The sequence below is a fragment of the Cygnus olor genome, chromosome Z (assembly GCF_009769625.2).
Source record: "Cygnus olor isolate bCygOlo1 chromosome Z, bCygOlo1.pri.v2, whole genome shotgun sequence".
Classification (NCBI taxonomy): domain Eukaryota; kingdom Metazoa; phylum Chordata; class Aves; order Anseriformes; family Anatidae; genus Cygnus; species Cygnus olor.
In genome coordinates, this window is record NC_049198.1 from 57,789,893 (window position 1) to 57,814,835 (window position 24,943).

A 24,943-nucleotide genomic window follows, 5' to 3' on the forward strand; every position below is an offset into this window, starting at 1 on the left:
GGGTTGGCGGCAGGGGCAGGGAGGTGCCCCCTCCCCTCTCCTCAGCACTGGTGAGGGAGGCCACACCTGGAGAGCTGTGTCCAGTTCTGGGATCCCCACTGCCAGAGGGACATGGACATACAGGAAGGAATCCAGCGAGGGACTGCAGAGGTGACTGAGAGGACTGGATCATCTCCTGTGAAGAAAGACAGAGTGAGTCATGACTGTTCATCCTAGAGAAGAAGTTCAGGAGGTAGTCTCGGGAGGGAATCATACAATGGCTTGGATTAGAAGGGATCTTGAAGATCATCCAGTTCCAACCCCCTGCCAACGGCAGGGATGCCACCCACTAGATCAGGATGCCCAGGGCCCCATCCAGCCTGACCTACTTTGAAGATCAGGATGTCTTGTGGGGCCATGTCAAAGGCCTTACAGAAGCCCAGGTAGATGACATCGGTCGGTCTTCTCTTGTTGACTGATGCAGTCACTCTATCACAGAAGATCACCAGACTGGTCAGGCATGATTTCCCCTTGGTGAAGCTGTGCTGGCTGTCTTGGATCATCTCCTTGTCTTGCAAGTGCCTTAATACTGCTTCCAGGTGGATTCGTTCCATCATCTTCCCAGGCACAGAAGTGAGGCTCACCAGCATGTAGTTCTCTGCGTCTTCCTTTCTACTCTTTTTAAAAATGGGAATGATGTTTCCCTTTTTCCATTCACCAGGGACTTCACCTGACTGCCCGGACTTGTCAAATAGGATGGAGAGAGGCTTGGCAACTCCATCAGCCAGTTCCCTCCGGACTCTGGGATGCCTGGCATTGAGCCCTATAGATGTGTACCTGTTCAGTTTCATCCAGTGGTCTTGAACTGGCTCTTCACTTACAGTGAAAGGGATTTTGCTCCCCCTGCCCCTGCCTAGAGGTTCAGGGACTTGAGAGATGTGAGAAGGTTCACTGCAGGTGAAGACTGAGACAAAGAAGTAGTTGAGTACTCAGCCTTCTCCCTATCTGTTGTTACCAGTTCTCCCTTCTTGTTTATCAGAACGGGAACACTCTCCTTAGCCTTTCTTTTCTGAGCAATGTACCTGTAGAATCCCTTCTTTTTATTCTTTGCATCCCTTGCCAAGCTCATTTCCACCTGTGCCTTGGCTTTCCTGATCCCATCCTTGTACATCTGGGCAGCATCCCTGTACTCTTCCCAGGCCACGTGTCCCTGCTTCCACTGCCTGTGCATTTCCTTGTTACACCTCAGTTTGACCAGCAGGCCTTGCTCAGCCATCCTGGTTTCCTACCTTCCCTGCTTGATTTCTTACACATGGGGATGGAGAGCTCTTGCACTCTAAGAAAAGTGTCCTTAAAGAGTTGCCAGCTCTGTTCAGCTCCTTTGTCCCTACGGACAGTGTGCCAGGGGATCTCGTCCACTAGGTCTTTAAATAGCAGGAATTTCACTCTTTGGAAGTTCAGGGTCCTGACTTTGCTCCTTGCCAGGCCCATATTCGTTGAGATCACAAACTCAACCAGGGCATGGTTGCTGCAGCCCAGACTGCCTCTGTTCTTAACCTCTTTAATGAATTCATCCACACTGGTGAGCACCAGGTCCAGTAACGCTTCTCCTCTTGTTGGTTTGTCTAATACCTGGACCAGGACGTTATCCTCAACACGCTCCTGGAGTACACGTTTTATCAATGTGTAAAAATACCTGAAGGGAGGGTGCAAGAGGATGGACCTAGGCTCTTTTCAGTTGTGTCTGGTGCCAGGACAAGAGGCAGTGGGCATAAATTGAAACGTGGGACATGTTCTCATGTTCATATCTGAACAGCAAGAGGATTGCTACAGCTGTGTGGTCCAATGATGCTTTGACGGAACCTTTGTCTGCAGAATCAAATGTTAAGAGTACATAAAAATACAAATGTTAAAGTATTTTCACAACCCACGATGTTTCAAACTAAGACAATCATATATAGGCACCATAAAAAGACCAGTTATCTTCCCTAGATGCTTATCCCAAGTGTAAGTGAATAGTAGAGTTCATCTTTTCAATTAAATTTCAGTGATTCTATGATCAGGAAGTGCTTCTTTGCTATTTAGGTGACAGGGCACTGGCAGAGGTTGACCAGAGATGTTGCAGAGCCTCCCTCCATGGAGATACTCCAAAGCCCCCTAGACATGGTCCTCAACCATTCTGTGATTACAAAGTCCCTTAAAAGACTAAGGTGAGAAAGGGAAAGAAAAAATTCACATCTAAAGTGTTTTCTAAATTAGTGGGAGAAAGAGCATACCTGACACATGAGAAAGCAATAGAGCAAATCTACTTAAGTCAGAAGTAAACATATTAAGGGCTCAAAAGGCTTTATTGATGCAAATGATGTCTGAAAAGTAGTGCATACTGTTACAGCTTCAGAAGTCTGGGAGATTTAGCTGAGAGAAAAAAAAAGGTATTAATATTTCGAGACTCATAACCATTACTACTATATTTACTTTGCTCTTTGTAGTCTTACTAGTAAGTTACGTTTTATCTATCTTACAATGCATCCTTTTCTATCTTACTGTTAGTAACTAAACACTATTTCATAAAATTGTATTGATGTTCTGTGGACAATAGCAATGAGAATACTTTGCTGTTTGATAGTTGGGTAACTGAGACAAAAATAAAGAACCAGCAATTTGCCCAGAAAGATTGATGGCGGACTTGAGAGTGGTGTCCACCCGCGCAAGTTGTGGGCCATTAGCTAACCACTGGCCCATGATTCCTCTCTTGGTGCTCGTGTACAGGGTGGCAGCTTGAGTAGTATCATTCTGTGACCTATTGGCTGGTAACAGACAGTTGGAAAATCACTTTCCTGAAGCAAAACTGTTATGCCTGTGTTTTTTTCAGAAGCTCTAGTGTTAATTTATGTATATGTATATCCAAAATGCCGTGTCACAAGCTCTACCAACTTTCTCAGATTCCAGTTTGATTTCCTTGGAAGTGTACTTGTAAATTCCTAGTAATGATGAAAAATGCTTCCTCTAAAATGCTGACTCTAAAAGAAATAGAAAACTGGCACATACAAAACACAAAAACTATGTGAACTGAGTGTAATCTTTGCATACAAGCAAAGATTGTGTATTATTTACTATGTATTTTACCTAATAATCAGACTTTTATATAAGGAATAAACCTAGAAAGAGCTCTACTTAGGTTTTTCTAAATAACTTGTTTAAATACTAGGTCTGACTCAGGTAGGGAGGTGTTCTTGATTTTAATCAACTCCATGAAATTTCTTTCAGATAGAACTTTTACTTATTTTTACTGTTCTTTACTTATTACTTTTTCCACTGCTTATGTGCATCTGTCACAAAATTTAGACTAAATGGAGTAAAATGACCAAAAAAACCCTCATAATTAAAGTATGATTGGAACTTCAGCTATAAATTCTTGAAGTTTCATGGTGATACATTTTACTTGAATATAAGCAATAATAATTTGATTTTGTTTTACAGACCTCTTACTTTCACTGAACAGTATCACATGCTAAGATCAAACTATATACCATGGTGCATATTACACATTTATGCATATCTTCAGCTGGAAATGTTGATTTTAGATGTTTTTAAGTGGTACATCTTCTCTAGCTGCAAGAATAATTGCATGCAGCATCACGCTCAAGAGGCATAAATGTTCTTATTGGCAGAAATGTTCTGTGAGTCAGCTACAGTTTAAATGTTTGGATCTGTTTTAATAACTACCTTGAAACAAAGGCTCTGTCTACATAACACATAATGCAGTGCAATATCAATATGGATCAAATGATCAAAGTAGTTGTAGACATAAAAACTTTATATATATATGGATCAAGACTTCTACTTCAGACTAAATTCACTTTGGGCCTCTGTCCTGGATGTCACCACCATTCATAGTGTTTGAAGCTGTTTGTCAGCTTCAGATAGCTTTTCAGACCCTTCTTTCTGCTTTAGGTGTGGAGATAAATTTGATGCACACCTTGTTCATTGGACATCTTCCAAAAATAATGTAGTTTCCATGCGCCAAAATCTCTCTTCAAAACCAATGTGCATTAAATGCTCAGGGGGTTCACTTCAAAACTGTACTACAGCTCCAATCCAAAGCATGAAAGCTAATGTAGTTATCGTGGAATATTAGCTGTTTAAGCTGAAAACAAACACTGTAAATTTAGTTTTAAAATACTTTGCCCATGAATTGTAGGTAGTGTTACAGATTTAATTTTATTGTTTTAACACTTTTTTTTTCTCCTAAAAATTCCATATTATTTTATTACAGTAAGACTGGAATAACAGTACATAGTATGTACTATTTTAATACATTGTGAAATAATGTAATGCAATAAACATATACAATGTTACTAATATATTGTTTTCAAGTATTTTTATTCCAAATATATGCTGCAGAGAAGCCACAGTATGTCTTTTATCAGGTATTACTACAGGATGTCTCCTAAACCAAAAAAGCATATTTGAGGTGAGGGAGGGAAAGGAAGGTTGATGATTTTCAAAACTTCTTATCTATCACTGAGCCAAAATTCCTTTTCCTGTGATACTGAGTAGTTTTTTTGTTTGTTTGTTTATTTTTTTAATTGAAATGTTAATGATAATACAGGTAAGATGGAGGCAGTTCTCTGTTTCTCAATGTCTTTCATAATTATGGGAACAAATTTTAGGCAGATGCTTCAAATTCTGTTTCATTTGGCATAAAATCTGATTTGTTAATACACAGGTTTATTTCCGTGAACTTCACGGGCAGTAGTGGTGGGCTGACCTTGGCTGGCTGCTGGATGCTCACCCAGCTGCCCTCTCACCCCACTTCTCAGCAGGACAGGGGGATGAAGTAAGATGACAAAGCCTGTGGATCGATTAAAGGACAGGGAGATCACCTACCAAATACCATCACAGGCAAAACATGCGTGACTTGGGGAACATTAATTCAATTTATCGGCAAATAAATTAGGTTTGGATGGTGACAGACAAAGACAAAAACTAACATGCTTTCCCCCCTGACCTCCCCTTCTCCCAGGGCTCAACTTCACCCCTTCCTTCCTGACTCCTCTACCTCTCCCTTACCCAACAGGCACCACAGGGGGATGGGGCATGGGGGCCGTGCTCAGTCCATCCCAGCTTTGCTCTGCTGCTCCTTCCTCCTCACGCTTTTCCCCTGCTCCTGCATAGGGCCTTCCACAGGCTGCAGTCCTTCAGGAGATGCCCAGCTGCTCCGCCATGGTCTCTCCACGGGCCACAGGGGAACTTCTGCTGTGGCATCTGGAGCACCTCCTGCCCTCCTTCTGCACTGACCTTGGGGGCTGCAGGGATGTTTTTTTCACACTTGCTCCTCACTCCTCTCTCCCACATGCACCATTTCCCCCCTTTCTTAAGCTCGTTTCTCCAAGGCACCACCATCTTGTCTGCGGGGCTCAGCTGTGCCCTGCGGTAAGGCTGCTGGAGCTGTCTGGAACAGGCTGTGTCCGCACGGGGCAGCCCCAGCCTCACCGCACGCAGCAGCCCTGCAGCCCCCTGCCAGCTCTGGGGAACCACAATCAAGGCATTGATCAGGCACAACAGCCTCACCTGTGCTCATTTCATCACTGAAATGATGATGGTGACATACATGCTTTTACTGGCCAGTTCAGCCGTGGTAGAAATGATCTAATAATCCATTTCATATTATTGTTCACAGTTTCAGTGCTCTTAAGTATTTTCAAATTTGTAAAAATGTGGTGCTTTCTGTCTTGTTCTAACCTAGAGACCTGGCTGCAAGGAACTGCCTGGTAGGTGAAAACAACATATTGAAAATAAGCGATTTTGGAATGTCTCGTCAAGAAGATGATGGAGTATATTCATCATCAGGCTTAAAGCAGATTCCCATCAAGTGGACTGCCCCAGAAGCCCTCAACTACGGTAAGGACGTATCTGTATCTTCTTGCAAAAAACACCTATAGCATGAGAAAATAGGATTAGAAGGGCTCAATACTCAAGACAAGGACAGGGAGATGGCTCCCCAGTTAACATCACAGGCCAAACAGACTCAAGGAAGGGAGACTAATATAATCTATTGCCTATCACTAGCAGACTAGAGCAGTGAGAAACTAAAAGCAAACTAAAATCCCCTCCCCCCCATCCACCCTCCTCTACCTCCTCCCCCTGAGCAGCACAGGGGAACAGGGGAATGGGGGCTGTGGTCAGTCTATAGCACTTTGTCTCTGCCACTCCTTCTCGGTCACTCTGTGTCCCTGCTCCACGTGGGGTCCCTCCCACGGGATGCCGTCCTTCCCGAACTGAGCCTGCGGGGGCTGCCCACAGGCAGCAGCTCTTCAAGAACTGCTCCCACATGGCTCTGTACCATGGGGTCCATCCATCCCCCAGGAGCGAACTGCTCCAGCACGGGTCCCCCCCGGGTGGGTGGCAGCTCCCCCCAGACCCCCTGCTCCTGCGTGGGCTCCTCTCCACGGGCTGCAGCTCCGGCCCGGGGCCTGCTCCTGCGGGGGCTCTCCATGGGCCGCAGCCTCCTCCAGGCCACATCCACCTGCTCCAGCGGGGGCTCCTCCACGGGGAGGCTGCAGCGTGGAGATCTGCTCCATGTGGGACCCTTGGGCTGCAGGGGGACAGCCTGCTCCACCAGGGGCCTCTCCCTGCACAGGCCACAGGGGAACTGCTGCTGTGTGCCTGGAGCACCTCCTGCCCTCCTGCTGCACTCACCTTGGGACCTGCCTGTAAGGACGTTTCTCACTGCTCACTCTCCCAGCTGCTGTGGTGCAGTATTTTTTTCCCCTTTCTTCAATCTGCTGTTTCAGAGACCCACCCAGCATTGCTCCCTGGCTCAGCTCTGGCCAGCAGCAGGTCCCTGTTGGAGCATCTGGAGCTGGCTCCTCTCTGACATGGGGCAGCTGCTGGGCTTTGCTCACAGAGACCACCTTTGCAGTCCCCTGCTACAAAAGCCTTGCCACATAAACCCAGTACAAATGCTCTGTTCAAATAAAAATGTTTGAATTATGTTAATGTGTAATGAAGCTAAAGATTTTAACCTCATTTGTGTGTAAAATACTGTTCCGCCCTCCAAAAGAATAAGGTAGCAACATCAGAATTGTTATTATGTAGCAATAAAATAATGCTCTGGTTATGTTGCCAACAGATTGTAGTGGATGGCCTAGTTTGTCATCTAAATCATTAGCAAAATGAGTGGCAGGTTCTGCATATTTATGGCAGTGATTGCTCTAGCATTTCTTTGAAAATGGTAGAAAATGTTACTATTCCATGTTAGATAAGTCATTGCATTGGAGAAAAATAAAGTCACTGTTTTATATTTTTTTTCAACTGCAGCTTTTCTTTACCTCCACTCTTATAAATTGCTATACTGTTATCATGGAGGAAAATTCCATTATTTCTGCTTAAGGGAAGTGGTCCTTACTATGTGGGTAGTTATTCCAAAATAAAAATAGAAACTGGTGTATTTAGCTTTTTAGCTTGCAGGTGAAAGTAGAAAAAATTAGATTTTCTAAGTGTGCTGTGAAGAATCAGCATGTTAAATGAATGATGTCATACTCTGAATGCATTTCTCCCAACCAGATCTTTATGTGATTTCTTAGAAGAAAAAATGTTTTAAATGCTTTATTTGAAACATCTGCAAATATTCCTATGATCTCTTAAAGCTTTCGTTTAAACTCATGAATTGGAAAACATAACTTTATGGCTCACAATTGAGAGCAAAATGCTTCACTTCATTAACAGTTTTGCAGGAGTTAATGCCATTGCACAGTAAGCAGATCTTCCTTTTGTAAGGCTAAAAATAAATGTAGTTACACTAAGTGAGCTTATATTATCAATTATTCTCAGAGGTGCTAAAGTTGCTAGTGTTTACTGTGTAATACACTTTCTCTTCTGGATGTTCTTTCTACTACAACAGGTTTTTTGAAAGTTGAAATAATTTTCATTATTTCAGACGTGCATACAGTTTATTTGATGTATATGATAGAAACATATTGTTTATAGGCATATGCAGTCCAGTGAACTACATAAAGCGGGAAACAGTCTTATGTGACAACATGTTAATTTTGAGGGTATTTTTATGCAGATTACTGGGCACAAAACTGCAGTGGATTAAAATCAAGTTGGTGTTCCCTAAAATGCATCCGTATCCAACCAGTTTTAAGTGATTTTCTGTAGCATTTTGAAAAAAGCTATCTTGAACATTTCTGAATGTGTTCAGCAGTCTAATATTTAACTTTCAAAATGTGGTAGTAGGTTTCTGGGTGTTTTTGAAAGATCTTTTTTTCTGCTCACTTGAAAGATGCAAGTAGAAGTATTTGTTTCGTATTTTACAATTCTAGTAATGTGGTCCTAAGTACTGCATTAATTTGTGTAGGTAACACTGAAGGTATTTAAGGATACCAGACTGAAACAGAACTAAATCTGCAATGTTTCAAAACTAGTTGGCAGACACTCTTTGTGGCAAAATTTAAAGGTTGGAAGATGAGGGGTAGGGTAATTTGCCCATCGCATGAATGATACAGTGCTTAAGAAAATCAGAAAAATTTAGGTTTTTAATCACCTTTGAATTCACACTATACAACAAATTAATAGTAGTTCAAAAAAAAGAAAAGAAAAAAAGAAAAAAAAAAAAAAAAGAATTTGCGAATTCTGGAAACTGGATTAGGACAAGTGGAGTGGTTAGAGAGCTGTGCCTGAAATCATAATGAAGTCCTGGTGCTTCTGGAGTTTGTGGAAGACTGAACCTTAGCTTCAGTGGGTACTGTTCAGTGCCATTCCTTAACATTATTTTTGCTTGGAGTTACATGATTCCCATCACTTTCAGCAAGTGGAAAAACTGCTTTAAAAGCTATTAAGAAAGTTAAGATATATGTGTCAAGTGTAGGATATTTTTGCTTCTGGTTCTTTCAGAATTAAAATATACATTTAGTATGTATGTTTTTTGAGTACAACTTCATGTTGTTATGTTAATAAATCACTGCATTTTTTTTTCTATGAATGAATAAGCTTTTTTAATTTTTTCTCTTCCCCCCCACCCCCCACCCCCCTTCAGATAATAGCATAGCTGGAAGGCTAATTAACTGTGAAAAACATGTATTTTCTTTTATTTATTTATTTATTTTATTTTTAAAAAAGCTAATCACCTATCTTGTATTTACTAAATGATTTCAATGAGAAGTGTTAAATTACTGGATGCCAAATTCTGAAGAGAGTTGGTATATAGACAAGAAAACTAATCTTGCAGAAAAGAGCATAGTGAATGTCCATAATTACCATCTACTAGGCACACTAGCAAATGTAGCACAGCTGGAAGTGATGCTTAGTTTACGGTAAACTGAACTTTCTGATGTCAGAACAGTTGTCGTACCATGAACTGTCACTACAATTTACATGTGTTTTCCTTTTTTCTAGTGAGAAGTGCCGTAGTTTGGTTTGTTTAGTGGTTGGACATGAACAAACAATACATTTGCAAGCATGCATATAATTTTAAGAACAAAGGCATATACAATATAATAGTATACAACAGAAATACAGGCATCAAAACTGATGAAAGAAATATGGTAAATGAATTTTTAAGGTAACATTTTCATAGGTCCTGCTGCAAAGGGCTTGCTGCCTTCACTTTCTGATGCAGCACCTTTCTTAATGTGAATCCAACAGGGACAACAGTAGTATTTTCTCCAAGATCTCACCTTCCATAACATAAAGCTTTCTTTACACAAAGAGGTTTGGAATTCAGTTATCTAAATTTTTCTGTCTTTGAAGCATAGTTGAAAACAATGGAACCAGCAGGCCTCTTTTTTTTTTTCTTTTGCTTTAACTGATTGGGTGCATCAGTTCTTCGGGGTCCAAATAAAACAACAGTTGAAGAAACTATACATTAATATTCAGAAAGTATTTTCTCAATTAATAATCCAATGTCCTCTTGGCAATTTTGTGGATATCAGCTGTGGTTGGAATATGCCGTGCTATATTAGGGAAGTGGGAAAGGTAATTTTTAAGAAGTATCTTTAGAGTTGAATGATATTATAATTGGGGAGTGGAGGGGTTTGATCTTTTTTGTCCTTTTGTGTTAAAAGAAGAACAAAATTAGTTTTGGACAGTAAGAGGTAAAAAATCCTTAATTTGTAAGGAAATAACTGACATGGTAAGGTCTTCTCAGCCATATGCTTTGTGTAACAAGTCAGTCAAATTCTTAAAACTTCAAGTCAGCTTATATTATTCCTAGGTATTGACCTTAAGATAACTTGTTTAACATTGTAAATGCTGGAGACTATGATACCTGCAGAATGTTTATTAGTAGCTGCAACTTTGTTCTGCTTAAAGCTTACCAATATAACACTTGAGAAAAAATATGTGGCTGTAATCATCTGAAGCATGAATTTCTCTAAAGGATAAGCTTGTGTTTTCTCCTTTTCTCAGGGAGATATACATCTGAGAGTGATGTATGGAGCTTTGGAATCCTCCTGTGGGAGACCTTCAGTTTAGGAGTATGCCCATACCCTGGAATGACCAATCAACAAGCACGAGAACAAGTCGAGAAAGGTAGGGAATGAATAAAATGCTGTATAGATCCATAAGGATGTAGTACATACCGTATAAAAATAGCAAAGAAATAGCATGTCAGTTACTCAGCAATTTTATCAACAATATTATGAGATTATTTAATTGCTAAATCTGGCATTCTGTGAAGAGCAGTCTGATTTATAGATTTCTTGAAAAAGGAGTATATTGACCAGTGACTTAAAGGAGAAAGACTTACATTATGTTATCTGTATATAGAACATATATAACTAAAAGGTGAGGTGGAGAGGGTGGATTTACTGCTGTGCAAAGCAGAGGCTTGACCAGAATGAATTATTTAAGATTATGCTAATGCAGGTATAAATATTCTAAACTGCTAGAAGAAAAAGTCTGTATCATTCCATCTTCTCTATTAAAGCATTTCAGACAAAATTTTAGCAATTACAGTGGAAAATGGTAAGCTGCTTGAGCAGTGAGAGCCATATTTCTCTCCTAGAAAATAATCAAAAGGCTTTTATTTAAAGTAGCAAATAACTGTGAGCAGGATTTCAGGACTTTGATTTATTTTCATCATTTTTATTGACATTTCAGAACTGTGCTTTCTCTACATGTGTAAAACCTCTACTGCGTAAAACAGGTTCTAAGCAAGTAAAACTGCTAAATGATTTTAAAAGAAGTCTTTATCATCATCATCATCATCATCATCACTGTAGGTGACCACCAAAGCTTGTCCTTAAAAGGCCAAAGCAAAAAATCTAGTCTTTTCCAGAGCAGAGGCATATTTGTAAAAGCAAGTTTTATTACCTAGCTACTGAGATTCTATTTGAATTCACTAAGAATAATCTCTCAAAATTGGTACAGTTCAGAAATTAAGAAGTATATTATGCCTATTCAGTTTTTTATACCGTAGGAAAAGCATTTCTGTTAGCCTATCAGAGATTCTTTTTTTTTTTTTTTTTTTATCATTTACTGTATCAGCCTATTTTCTTGGTTTTCACAAAATTATAGCTTTTCTGTTTGAATAGTCAGAGAAAAAAATGCTCTAGATTTTCTTCCTGATCTTGTCTGTCTCAATTACTCAATCAGTAAGAATCATCACGAAATTTAGTCACCTTAATGCTTGTGATGAACCGGGATAATTTCAATCCTACATGACCATACAGAATCACTTCATTTTAAGAAAAAAAAAGTAGTTGTTGCTGTCATTGTTTTGAACAATTAGTTTCTAGAGGCAACTTTGTGAAGGAAAGAATTTTTAGCGAGTTTCATATTATCTACAAGTATCCTAAAGCCCAGCTGTTCTCCTTTGAAGTTACATGCATTAATCCAGCACCTCGAGCAGAAGCATACGATATAAAAAAATGAAAAATAGTTCTTAGATTTACCTCTTGTCTGAGTCTATTGTCATTTATATTCTGATTTAGAAAGAGAGATACAGAGAATTGTGCAGTAAGCCCGGAGTCACAGAGCTGCATTAGCTGTAGGGTCCTTTGTACCAGCTCACTGTGCTGTCCACTGCCTGTAATTAACTCTGAGAGCTACATTTGGTAAACAGTTCGTAGAATCACAGAATCATGGCATGACTGAGGTTGGAAGGGACCTCTGGAGGTCACCTGGTCCAATCCACCCACTCAAGCAGGACCACCCAGCGCAGGTTGTCCAGGACACGTCCAGGGGGCTTTGGAAGATCTCTGAGGAGGGAAACCCCACAGCCTCTCTGGGTAACCTGTGCCAGTGCTCGGTCACCTGCACAGCAAAGCAGCGCTCCATTTATTTGTACCCTCCCTTCAGCTGTTTCTACACATTGATAAGATCCCTGCCGAGCATTTTCTTCTCCAGGCTGAACAGTCCCAACTCTCTCAGCTTCTCCTCATAGCAGAGATGATCCAGTCCTCTCAGTCACCTCTGCAGTCCCTCGCTGGATTCCTCCTGTATGTCCATGTCCCTCTGGCAGTGGGGATCCCAGAACTGGACACAGCTCTCCAGGTGTGGCCTCCCTCACCAGTGCTGAGGAGAGGGGAGGGGGCACCTCCCTGCCCCTGCCGCCAACCCTTTGCCTAACACCACCCAGGACACCGCTGGCCTTCTCTGCCACAAAAGCGCGGTCTGGCTCCTGTTCAGCTCGGTGCCCACCAGGACCCCCAGGGCCCTTTCTGCAGAGCTGCTTTCCAGTTAACCACTCCCAACCCGCTACTGGGGCTGTTCCTCCCCGGGTGTGGGACTTTGCCCTTCCCCTTGCTGACTCGAATGAGGTCCCTGTCAGCCCATGTCTCCAGCCTGCTGGGGTCCCTCTGGTGGCAGCACAGCCCTCTGGTGTATTGGGCACTCCTCCCAGTTTCGGGTCACCTGCAAACACTCTGCTGCATCATGGACATCATTGACAAAGATGTTAAACTGGACTCAGTATTGACCCCCAGGGTATTCTGCTTGTTACTGACCTCCAGCGAGACTGCACTGCTGATCACCTCCCTCCGGGCCTGGCTGTTCAGCACATTTTCAGTCCACCTCGCTGTTGGCCCACCCAGCCCATATTTCAGCTGCTTCTCCACGAGGTTCGAATGGGATGCTGTGCCAAAAGCCCTACCGAAGTTTAGGTGCGCAATACCCACTGTTCTCCCTTTATCTACCCATATGGTGATTTCATCAGAAAAACCGTCAAACTGGGTGACTGCTCCTAATGACTTCCTTATCCCTCTTGTGCCTGGAGATGGTTTCCAGGATTAGCTGTGCCATCACCTCCTCCCATCTGAATAGTTTCCAATGGTTTTTCCAGTGGGTTGGAGCATTGGGTGACATGACAGGATTAAAACTTATGAGGGGTAACTGCTTCTTAAGATACAGGAAAAAAATTATATGCAGGTTGCTGCCCTCAGCAATGAGAGGCATACTGGCAATTCATCCTACACAGATTAAATGTCATTGGTACCCGAGTTTACATCAGTTTGATACTTAGCCATCCAAATGGGTTATGTATTGAAGACTTTGTTCATATTACAAGTCCTGTAAAATTTACCCTCAATATCTGTTTTAATGCAATGGTCTTGAACTTTGCTCGTTTCTTTTTAGATTCATCAATATATATCAGTTTTTAATACTAAACACTTTCTTTTCTTGTGTACCAGGTTACCGAATGTCAACTCCGCAAAAATGTCCAGAAGAAATATATAAAATAATGCAGAGGTGCTGGGACTACAAACCAGAAAACCGTCCAAAATTCAGTGAGATTCAGAAAGAGCTATCTTCAATCAAAAAGAAAGTGACATAGTGATGTACTGGTGCCAAACTCAATGTGTGGGACTTTATTTTCCAGCAAAGTATTTTTTCCCCTCAAACACTATGCGTTTATACAACATTATTTGCAATATTCTTCTAGGATTACTTTGAAATTAACTGTTTTTTTTATATACATGTGTGCCATCTTGAACGATGTCTACACCTGCATTAAAGACGTATACTGCCAAATGCTATATATCCAGTCACAGTAATATTGTCATTTAGGTTACATGTAAATAGGAAAGCACATACTATAGATTTAAGGGACTGTGGCTTTTATGTGTTTTACAGCAAGTAACTGCTAGTGACATTTTTCACAGTTTTTCTACTTAACGCTGTGTTCTCACTCTGCTATCCCTGTCACAGATGTCAACACCAGCGGCACTCTAACATGGTGACTGTGTCATGCATGTTGGCCTTAAAATTGAAGACAGTTGTGACAAGTATTTCAACTAGAAACTTTTATATTTTTCAAATTCTTTCTGCAACTGATATTTTTAAATGACAGTTTGTTTCAACAATAAAGGTCAGTTAGGTTCTGGATATAAGTCTGCTTACTAAACAGTGAAATCCAGAATTTTCTTTTGTAGAAAATTATTACCTGTCCATTTTTTACTATGCTATAATACATATTTCTGACTTTTGATGTGATTTGCTTATGCTACCCCTTTACTTCCTAAGAAGTCATCAGAATTCAGTAATATGTCTCCTTTACAATTGCTTATGTTTAAGAAACAACAACAAAAAAATCAAGTTTTTAGTACATGAAAGACTTAAGTTAAATTTCTTAAGTTAAGAAATACTGCAAATCACCTGTCTTTCAAAGAATGTGTAAAAACAGTAGGCCAACAGAAAGAGGTTTGCTAATGATAGCAGCATGTATTAGGTGACCAATAATAGTATTGTTCTTAGAGGAGTTAAAGAATGTGAATTGCTAGATTTGCTTTTGATCCTGATTTTTTTCACTAAATTGGTAATAATTCTCAGTATGCAGCTAGAGCTTAAGGCTTTGCTAAGCAAAAGTACATTCCATGCATGGTGTACAAAGGAAAACACTATGTCTGTATAGCATTAGGAGTCATTCAAGAAATCAAAAGAAGGAAGTATATTTTAAGCCTCTGGCAGGCTGAACAAAGAAGAGAAATACTAACCTTCAAGAGATTTCAAAAGATGGGGATAGGCAACTTGTAAATGCCACCAGGAATAAAAAATAAATAAAAGAATAAAAATAAAATAAAAAATAAAAAAAATGTTAAAAAATAAATAAAATAAAAAAAAATGGTTCCTCATTATAAGACAGTAGATGGGGGAAAGAGGAAAGGTACAGCTTATTGCTCTGGCTTTGTGTCCTTTTTCTAGCTTGGATTATTTTCTAGGGCCCTATGTAGAAATAGGAACAAGTTACAGAACCCTGGTCTGAGTTCCAGATTTAAGGTGCTTAAAATTTCTTTATGAATTACCTAAAACTTACCAGATCAAGAGATGTCCATTATTGCTAATGCAAGTAAGAAACAGAGACTGAAAATAACACAGCATCTGGAATGTTTATTACCCCTATACTTGACTGTTACCATGGGATTGAGATGTAGTGAAGTCTGGCTACATTACACTTTTATTTCTATTAAGTTGACTTTTCTATTGTCCACAGCATTTTTGCTCTTTAAAGTGTGTTTGTGATAGTACTGAGTGATAATTTTTAAGGGCTATGCATGACCAAAATATGTGTAGTCTAGAACAGTTTGTCTGTTACATTGGAGTTAGTGTCCAAATAAAACAAAGAATGAGCATGCTGTAGCATCTCACCTGCATTTGAGGTGGAACTGTCAGCAACCAAATATAAGGAATGGTGAATGCTTGGATTTCTGAAGGGATTTTTTTCTTGGAGCTAGCAAAGCAAATATATACCCAGGAAGATATAGTACTTGAAAAACTTGATGGCCTCAGTGTAAACCTCCTTGCCAGCATACTGGACGTATTTTCTTAGTACTACATTTCCAAGTAGCCCAAAGATATTTTCAAGAGCAGTGGGAAGCATTCTTGTTAGTTTGTATGTTTTTAAGTATTACATAAAGTTTGTGCCTTAATTTGCTAGTATGCTAGTGCAAATGTAAGTGCACTAAGATTTAAGAACTGCACCACAAAAGTACAGAAAAATCCCTGTCCCAACCCCATGATTAATTCAATTGCAGGACATTATGCATGCATCACTAAAGTCTGCAAGTAAGGATAACGTCTTCTCTGTCAACATTCATTGCTTCTCTGGAGAGTTGATATTCTTCTTCTATGAAGAGAATTATTTCTTTGCTATATAACCTTCCCAGGAAAAAAAAAAGTATTTTTAAAATAAAATACTTTTTTATTTGTCTTAAATTAGCTGGTGACCATCCTAACTATCACATACAGATGAGAAATACATTCATATTTTGTTCCGAAATGGTTAACATTTGTAATTCATATCACACTTCCATTTAAATTTAAAGTCTTTTTAAAACATGGGGTTTATATAGCAGCAAGAAGATGCATTATTACTGCTGAAGTAAGCATCAGTTCAGTTAAAAAATAATCACTCTTTGGGAGAATACCAGAAAGAGGTTAAAGGTATAAAATAAATTTAAACACATTATGTGTTCTGGTTTTTGTTTCTTTTTTTTTTTTTTTTCTTTTTCCTTGTAATTAATTTGGCAGCGTTTGTAGCAGAATTTGTTCATCATGTCTCAGTTATAATTTTTGCGATTATATACTTTAGGAAGTGAAATCCATAACTGTGGAAAAATTTTCAAGTTTCTGCAAACTTCTTGCAGGGCAATTTCCAAACTATGATATTTAAGACAGACATGGTATTTAGGAACCAAAGCTGCCATATGTGCTTTCTGTGAACTTTTGATGACCGAAGTCTTGCATTATTCAGAGTTTACCAAGGTACTGATCATTTAGCTTGTGTGCTTGGTTTGCTCTAGAGAATGTACAAAAAACAGGTTAGTCTGTTTTGGAAGCATAGTATTTCAAGTAGGTTCTTACACCTGCACTCAGTCCCAACCAGGCAGAGTCTGAGGGAGCTCTGAACAGTGTGCGCTGCTTAATGGGAGGGACTCCAAATACTGTTAAGGGTCTGCTACACAAGATGGAACTTAACAGGTTATCTGTTATTTTCATCTGTTTTTCTGAGGAATTGCATTAATTTTTTTGTTTGTTTTGTTTTGTTTTTTATTGTTCTGAAGACATGCTTATTTTAAGTAGTTTTAGCAGAAATTGAGCCCAGACGTAAGCTTCAGAGTTCAGTCATCAATGAAATCATGAGGATTCCTAAGCATTTCAATTCTATGGGAAGTAAAATATTGAAAAGCATCGTGTCTGAAAACAAACTTTACTTCAGCAGAGGTATGATCTTTCAAAATCAGAACTCCACCAAGATGTTCTCCTTGAAGTGTACGGTTTCTTTAGTTTCTAACAAAAGCAATGAAGTAGTTTTTCATTTAACATCTAAAGTTATGTTGCATTTCTTCCTCTCAACTTCAGCAAAGATCTGCCATTTTATTGAGTTACTTAATATTTTAAAGTCGGTTTTGGAAAGCATATCACCAGAAGGCTATCAGTAAGAAGTGCAGTTTGAAAAGTAAGTCTTATCCTATTTATGTGAGTGAAATAGAAAACTAGTTGAGGAAATAATAGGTTGTTTTTTAATACATATTTTTAATCACCTGCTGTACTTACTCACATCCTAGGAGCACGTCAGTAAAGATTCCTATGAAGTTATATATTTGTTATCTGTTACAGCTATTTTAACCATTCTGTTATGTCTTTTGCACCCATTACAAAGATACTAACAACAACAAAAAGCATACCAAAACAACAAGACAAAAAAAAAAAAACACTTCTTCTGACATTACACAGAGTAACCAAAGCTCAGAAGCATTTGAAAATGTCTCCTCCCTCCCCAGCTTTTCCCAGATGTGAGGCTGCATGGATAGTAACAACAGTGATTAACTGGTAGGCCAGTTTCCATTATTCTAACTGTCATGTCCTCTAAATGGCAGTTCTGCTGATGCACTTTCAACCGTGAACTATTTGAAGAGACGAGTTAGTGTGTGAATAGTCATCACATATGATATTTGAGAGCAGTAGTTCTCAAAATGGCTGGTTGTCAGAAGTAGTGATAACTCATTTTAAAGATGGAATAAAAAGAAAGAGGCTAATTGGGAACATACACTTTTTGTAACAGCTGTCCTGTTAGTAGGTGACAGAAATGTTTGGTATGCCTGTGCATTTGTAACATTTTTATGACTAAGCATAAAGTAGTTTACTATTAAAATAAGAGTTCACCAATTATTTTCTTTTTCCTAATGCAAAAAAGGACGTGTGATATTTGTTGGAGGCATTCTTGCTAGGCAAGTTAGGATAATGTGGAGGGAAGAATACAGAGGGAGGAATACCTCTTCTACCAAACAAGGTACTTTTTGTCTTCTCAGAATTATCAGGAATAAAAAAATAATAATTAGTAATTAGAAGGTCCAAGGGATGTTCAGTATTCCTGAAGTTCCAAACAACCTGGTAAATCTGGAATGTCAGCTCTATTAAAAGAGTTCTCTTCTATTTTCCTTCTGCAGAAATTACTACAAAAAATTGAGTTCTTGAACATTCAGCAGTAACAGTGTATAAGGAAAAATGCATCAACCTCAAAACCTATCCACTTTACATAGAAATAGCATCAGTAAGGAATATTATTTGTAGTCTTATACTAGAATTCTCCCAGGATAATGTTCCCTCCTTAAAGGATACAAAATTAAAAATAAAAAGCTTAAAAATCAGAAAGTTTCCAGCTGAAAACACAAGAATCCAGTGTCAAATTCTGAATGCTCATTCTAGTACTGCCACTGATTCTTCACTGGAACAGATAATGCATCTGTGATTTCTAGCTCTGTCCATTTTTCAGCCTTGCATATTTGTGGATTATTAACACCCAACTTCACTAGCAGAGCCAGAAAGTGAAGACTGCTTCAATGAAAAGCACAGCAAGTTAAGCTTCCCATACTTACAAAAAAAAAAAAGGGGGGGGGGGGAGGGGGTTGGGATGAACAGGGCTCGCAAATACAGTTGACTGAGGTCATAGAGTAAAAACATAGAGGTGCCATTACATCCTTTTTTCTTCTGTCATCATATTTACAAAGTTCAATGCTTTGTAAATAGAACTTGCAATAATTGGCTTTGTGTTTAGGCATAAAGATGAACTGTGAACCAATATAGTAATATAGGACTCACAAAGCTACCTGCAGGAAGGCTTGGAAAAAGTGTTCCTAACTTGCAACTATTTGGAATTGCCATCTAGTTTAGAACTACAGAAATTTGTACTACGTAATCAAGTATGTAACTGAAGTTTTGTAGTGCATAATCAAGATCAAGTATGAAGCTGAAGTTTTGTTAGTAGGGTAGGAGAGACAGCACATGCTTCTCCATGCTTCCCTTCATAAATTTAAGGCAATTCTGCTTTTTAAAAGCAAACAAACAAACAAAAACAGATTGGTCATAGATTTCTTCTAGATTACAGATGTTGAAAGTATTGGAAACAATTTTTCACCACTTAAAAAAAAGAAATGTACATTATTATTTTCATATATAGTCAGCTCAGTCTTTCCCAATATACGAAGAATTCTGTAATTATTAAATGTAGTAAAAATATGAAACACTTTTCTTACTGGTATGTAAACTAGTTCACTCAGATCCTGTGCTTCAATTATTAAAGAATCTATCTGCTCTTCACAAAGAGGTGCAAGAGGTTAATAATTCTGTCTGAGCTCTGCTGTAATAATCTAGCCGTTTGCATCTCCAAACTGTTTCTTAATTCTGATGATGCCATGTAGCACACATGGTGCCTTTTCACTTACTACAAGAAAGTGACTGTTGTAACAGAAAAGTTCAAATATATCCCTGTTTTTGCTTGACTCAAAAATATTATATTGATGTTGTACCTTGATTCCCGTGGCAATGTGTTGGTATGCAAATTGAAGTAACTGTGAAGGTGAAGCACATTGTTCAAATCATGTTTCTAATCAAGTTACAAACCCTGGATGTATCATGAATTGTACATATCATAAAAGACATCAAAAAACAACATTTCTGACTGCCTGGTTTGTGATACAGAGCATCCTGCTCCTATTGGGAAAAATACGAGCCTAATTGTGCTCCTGGAAAAAGGATTGATTTGGCCGTCAGACTAGATTCAAAACACTATCCTTGAAATTAGTAACAATGATTTAATTCCAGCTAAGCCTCATCATAAACAAGCCTTTGAGTTACAAGAAATTTGCAAAGAGTGTTAATTTTCATTATTGTTATCCATTTTGGTTTTAGAAATTTGACTTCTGTATGTCATGTAACGTTTACTTGTACCGGTAATTATACCCCACTACCAACAAATGCTGAGGCTTGCAACTTCAGAAGATAAGCATTGATCTGTCAGTAAAGGTCTGTAGGGAGTTCACTAGGTGTCTAAGTTGATATTTTAATGCATTTTAAATATCAGAAAAGTAATTGTTTCAGCAAAAACCTGTTACACAATTTCGACAGCAGTATTCCTTCTACAAAATATTACTGCAGTAGTAATATTTGTATTGGGCTTGAATTCAACAAGAAGGTAGAACTGTACCTTTCTTCTTCCTCTCACGTTTACCAGAAAATGGAACTGCTAAGTTAAAGCAGCCAGTTCAGGTGCTTCTGGCCATCCTGATAAGTAGCATAGATGCAGCCAGGATGCTGTAGAGGCCTTGCAGACTGAATGGCACCGTTTTATGATATGCTTACACCCACTACAAGTCACTAACAAATCCTCTGGAGACTGAAATTTGCTGTATCTCAGAGTAGGCCTGATTCCTTACATCGCCTGAAGTTGTAGTGCTTAAGGAGAAATAGTGACAAAAGATTTTTTTCTTTGTCACTATGCAGGCAAACAGGAAAGGAGATAAACAAGGGGGAGTCTGCATTATTAACCTTCCTTCCACCTTCTGCTTGGTGGAATTCAAACTCTTTAGTAGACCTACCACCTAGAGGTATATCTGTTCCTGCTGTTAGGTGTGTAATAATTGCCTGTAACTGACAGCCTAACCTGTTTTATTCTACTGAGGTCCTCACCTAATTTTTTACTAAAGTGCTGAAAACATGTAAATAGGAAGAAATAGACTCATTACGTTGGACCCAAAAGTCAGGCAGACACTTAAACAGAAATTTTGAGGACTGAAACCCAAAAATAAACAACTGGCTGTACCTTCTATTAAAGGATTGTGTAATTATATGCATATTCAAAAGACTTCCAGAGATAAAACTTGAACTAACAGTTGTAGGACTGCTGTTTTTCAGTTGCACGTGTTTCTTTTCCTTTGTACAATTGTAGGCAGCTGGAGTTGGAGGAGAAGTGTTGGGGAAGGAGGGAAGGTTGGTTCACTGAACCACTAGCACACACGAAATACTCTTGACACCACTAATCCTGAGTGGGGCACAGTTGGCATGCATATTTAGATTTCTTTTCAAGTTTGTGCCAAAGTATGCACCAGCAAGCTTAATATCAGGTAAAGCACCTTTTATACTCTTTGTTGTTTAAAAATAATATATTTGTGAAACTGATTGATAATACATAACACTGGAAATGGGTGCGTCTTCCCAAAAGTACACATGTAAAAATAAGAAAATAAACAACCAACATTGCAAATTTATCTGACTTTTAAGCAAGTCTGAAAATGATAACTATGTAATACAGTTGCCAGTTGTCTGTCCTTTATAATTTTAAATAGATCTGCATTTTAACTTTATTTATTTGCCTTTTTTATATACTTTAAAGTTACACTTTTGAATTTAAGCTAACTTTTTATTTTCCTAGGCTGATACAAAACAGAATTTCAGTATTCTTGTAAACTGCAGACCATTTTTGAATAGTCCTCTGCCTGTTCTTATGGACCAGTTACCACTAATGAGTCTGCAGTCCTCCCTTTTTACTGTACTCTTCCAATAAATGTAAAATATTTGTATCAAGCTGTCTCATTTTATTTGTTATTTACAGGATATATCTATTCATTTTCTTCTTTAGTCAAGTGAAAGATCAGCTTTAGTAACCCTGTTCTTAGGAATACTACAATTCAAAATATTCTGTATTTCATACACAAGAAAAATCAATAGTATTTTTTTAGTTTGTTTTTTTTTTTTTTGGTTGGTTGGTTCGTTGTTTTTTTTTTCCAATTTTTGGAGTTTTCTGTGTGATCCTCTCTCAGTTTGGTGGTCATTTGTCTCCCTTTGTAATTCAGAAGGCACTGAAAGAAGGAGTAATCTGATGGGCACAAGTGAAAGGACTGTCAAAAATGGTTCAGAACTTCGGGGCTGGAGCTCTGCAGTTTTGATGATGTGAGTGACACCACACTCATTTTTCTTTAAGCCAAATTTGTGTTAAGAAGCTAGGTATTGAAAAAAACTACATATTTTGCACTCTTAACAGAAAAGCAAAATCTTCTCTGTGAACACACGTTTAGACTGCAGCAATCTAAATGCATATCCAACCATTGTATTGTTTCTTTTGCATGATCTAGTTAGTGCTCTGTTCACTTTATATGAAAAAAAAAAATCTTACTCATTACTCACACTTTAAATACATTTCATTTTAAATGAGATTGTTTAAAGTTACTTTATATTTTACTTTGAATGAAACCAATCTCCGTTATAATTGCCATTTTCACCATGCTTTGATGCAATTTCTTTGATTTCCATAATCCGTTCTTAGTGTTAACATAAATACTGTGATGTAAAAATTATGACTGAGGTAAAAAATCTGAACTATTATGCTGTAATTTTTTTTTTTTAAATTAATCTTTTCACATTTCATGGCTATAAATACTGTATTGAAAGAACTTTTTCAACTGCTGTATGCTCCCTGCAGTTGCATCTTGTTTAAATACCCAGCAACAGGTGAAAAGACAGGCTTTTGTGTGCCTGCACCCTTGCACAGTGTTATTAGCACTGTGAGATGGCATAGCAATGGGATTTGCAAGGCTTTGTGCCTGGCTGAAGAAGGAGGTAGCAAAGAAGCAAATTTCTGAGTTGGTGCATAGTTTGTAGTTTGTTTGCTTGTTTGTTTTTAATAATGAAATGCTACTCTTCCCTCTTATAAACCCTTTGAGGTGCTTCTGAGCATTGTCTCCCAGTAATTGTGAGCAAGAGAGATGTAAATCCAAAACTCATCACCTGGATTTACTGGTGTGTGTTGAAACAGAATACAACCCAGCATGGGATTGCCATAGCTCTGGTACACTTCTGCTGAGACACTTATTTATTAGCAAGATAATTTTAGAAAAGGTTACTGCAACTAAATCTGTTCTGCTCAGTAATGCCTGGCCTCCGAGTTATGAAGACATGTTGTTTGAAAACCTGCTACTGCCAAACACTGAGCAGCACAGGGTCATCAAATTTTCTCATTTGAAGTCACAGGAGTTCATTAGGAGTGAGACTAAAGAAAGAAGAGAAGCCTTCAAGGTGATATGGGCCTTTGTACAGTCCTATATTTTTGTACAGTTTAGAAGCATATTTAAAAGACTTGGAATTTAAAGGATTAGGTTGTTAAGACTTCTCGGAAGATCCCAAAGGACTTTAGGCAACTAAGTACTGCTTTTAAGTAGAAGATCACAGCATTTCCCTATTCTTAAGATGCTTGATTTAACTATTCAGACTCGTTTTCCCCTAACAAACAACAGTCTGCAGGAGCAAGACGCTCCCTTGTAGGAGTACACATGCCACAATTCCAACACGACCTTAATGCCTCATTTCTTATTTCAGTTCAAACTGAATTTTCTACTTGGGACTTTTTGTGCCTATCCACACAAAACATTTGAGCACAAAAATGTTGACACTGGATAACAGCACTTACATCCATCCTATTCTAATTTTCCAATGTTTGCATGTCAAAGCTAGGTTATTTCATTCTCTCGGCTAACAGGCATCCCTCCCTCCACCTTTGATCCATAATACATATGCAGAATGTTTTGGTACTCGGATACAAAACCTTCCTTGAAGTTTGGCAGAAATGGTATTTTTGTTAAATGATGGATATACATCAATCTTGTTAAAAGACAGAGAGAAGGCTCACACCTGGATTCCAAGCAGAAATATGTGCCTGCCTTCGGCCTGTTGTAAGGGATTTGGGGGTTGAGGGGGGGAGGATGGGCTGTTCTTATGAATGGACATTTTCCCTTCCAGCATTTTCAGTCCACTGCCCCACTCCATTTTCTGACTTCCAAGAACCTTGCTCCTGGGTCTTTAATCCTCTACCACTGCCGCACTCAGGGAACTTAGTTTTGACCAAAGACCACAGGGTGTCCCCATATTTAACTTCTTCAGTGGGTCTACCCACCCCTACCCACCCACCCACATCCCACACCCCAAACAAACGTAGGTGTGAGAAAACCTACAATAAGTCACACTTACTCAGCCTGAAGCCCAGGTACCACCACCGTACATTGAGTACAAAGATCCAGCAGTGCCGTGACTGCAAGGCTCTGATAGGAAAATGGTAGGAAGTTCTGTGTGGTCCCCATCACATACATTCACCGAGGCTACTCTGCAGCTAGTTTTCAGTCCTCCTTCAAGTCACAAGCTAGTCATAACAAATGCAAAATTCAAACATCACTGATATGGTATGAATTGCATTTGTACATTTTCATCTCAAAGGACATGATACAGATAACCACAAAAAAATGAAAGTTAGTAGCATGTGCAAACACCCCTAATCCCGGAATGCACAGAGCATTTCATTAACACAGTTTTGTCACTAACCAACTCTGCCTCCATCCCCATCAATTCATTGCATGTCTGTCACACTAGAAGCACTGTGGCTAAACAGTCTTCAGAAATGCATCTAGACTAAAGAAATAAAAGCTATGTGTTGAGCACAGAGAATAATTAGAGACAGTATGCTCTAATTCTCCATTAATTTAGCTCCCATATCTTTCAATGACCTAATATTCTGCAAACGAAAGTGAAGAAAGAGCGAAGACAAACTACTGGTTAGCTCTGAATCCTCAAAAAAAAAAAAAAAATGCCATTTGGCCATGCTGTAATGGAAAGAGGCATATATCATCTTCAATGCATATTTCAGGCTCATGATATATTAATTCCCTGGCAGTTCAAGGAAACATGAGATTGCATTAGG

At 38.9% G+C, this 24,943-nt stretch overlaps 1 protein-coding gene across 6 annotated transcripts in view; it reads left to right on the top strand.

Moving 5' to 3' along the window:
- Positions 1-19,862, top strand: part of FER (FER tyrosine kinase) — a 201,388-nt gene extending 181,526 nt beyond the window's left edge. For all 6 annotated transcript variants that reach the window (XM_040540453.1, XM_040540449.1, XM_040540452.1 and 3 more), the window contains 3 exons: positions 5,729-5,883; positions 10,393-10,515; positions 13,617-19,862. In XM_040540453.1, the coding sequence (XP_040396387.1) occupies positions 5,729-5,883; positions 10,393-10,515; positions 13,617-13,759 (421 nt within the window). In that variant the 3' untranslated portion in view covers positions 13,760-19,862. The remainder of the gene's footprint in view (positions 1-5,728; positions 5,884-10,392; positions 10,516-13,616) is intronic.
- Positions 19,863-24,943: the final 5,081 nt, after the last annotated feature.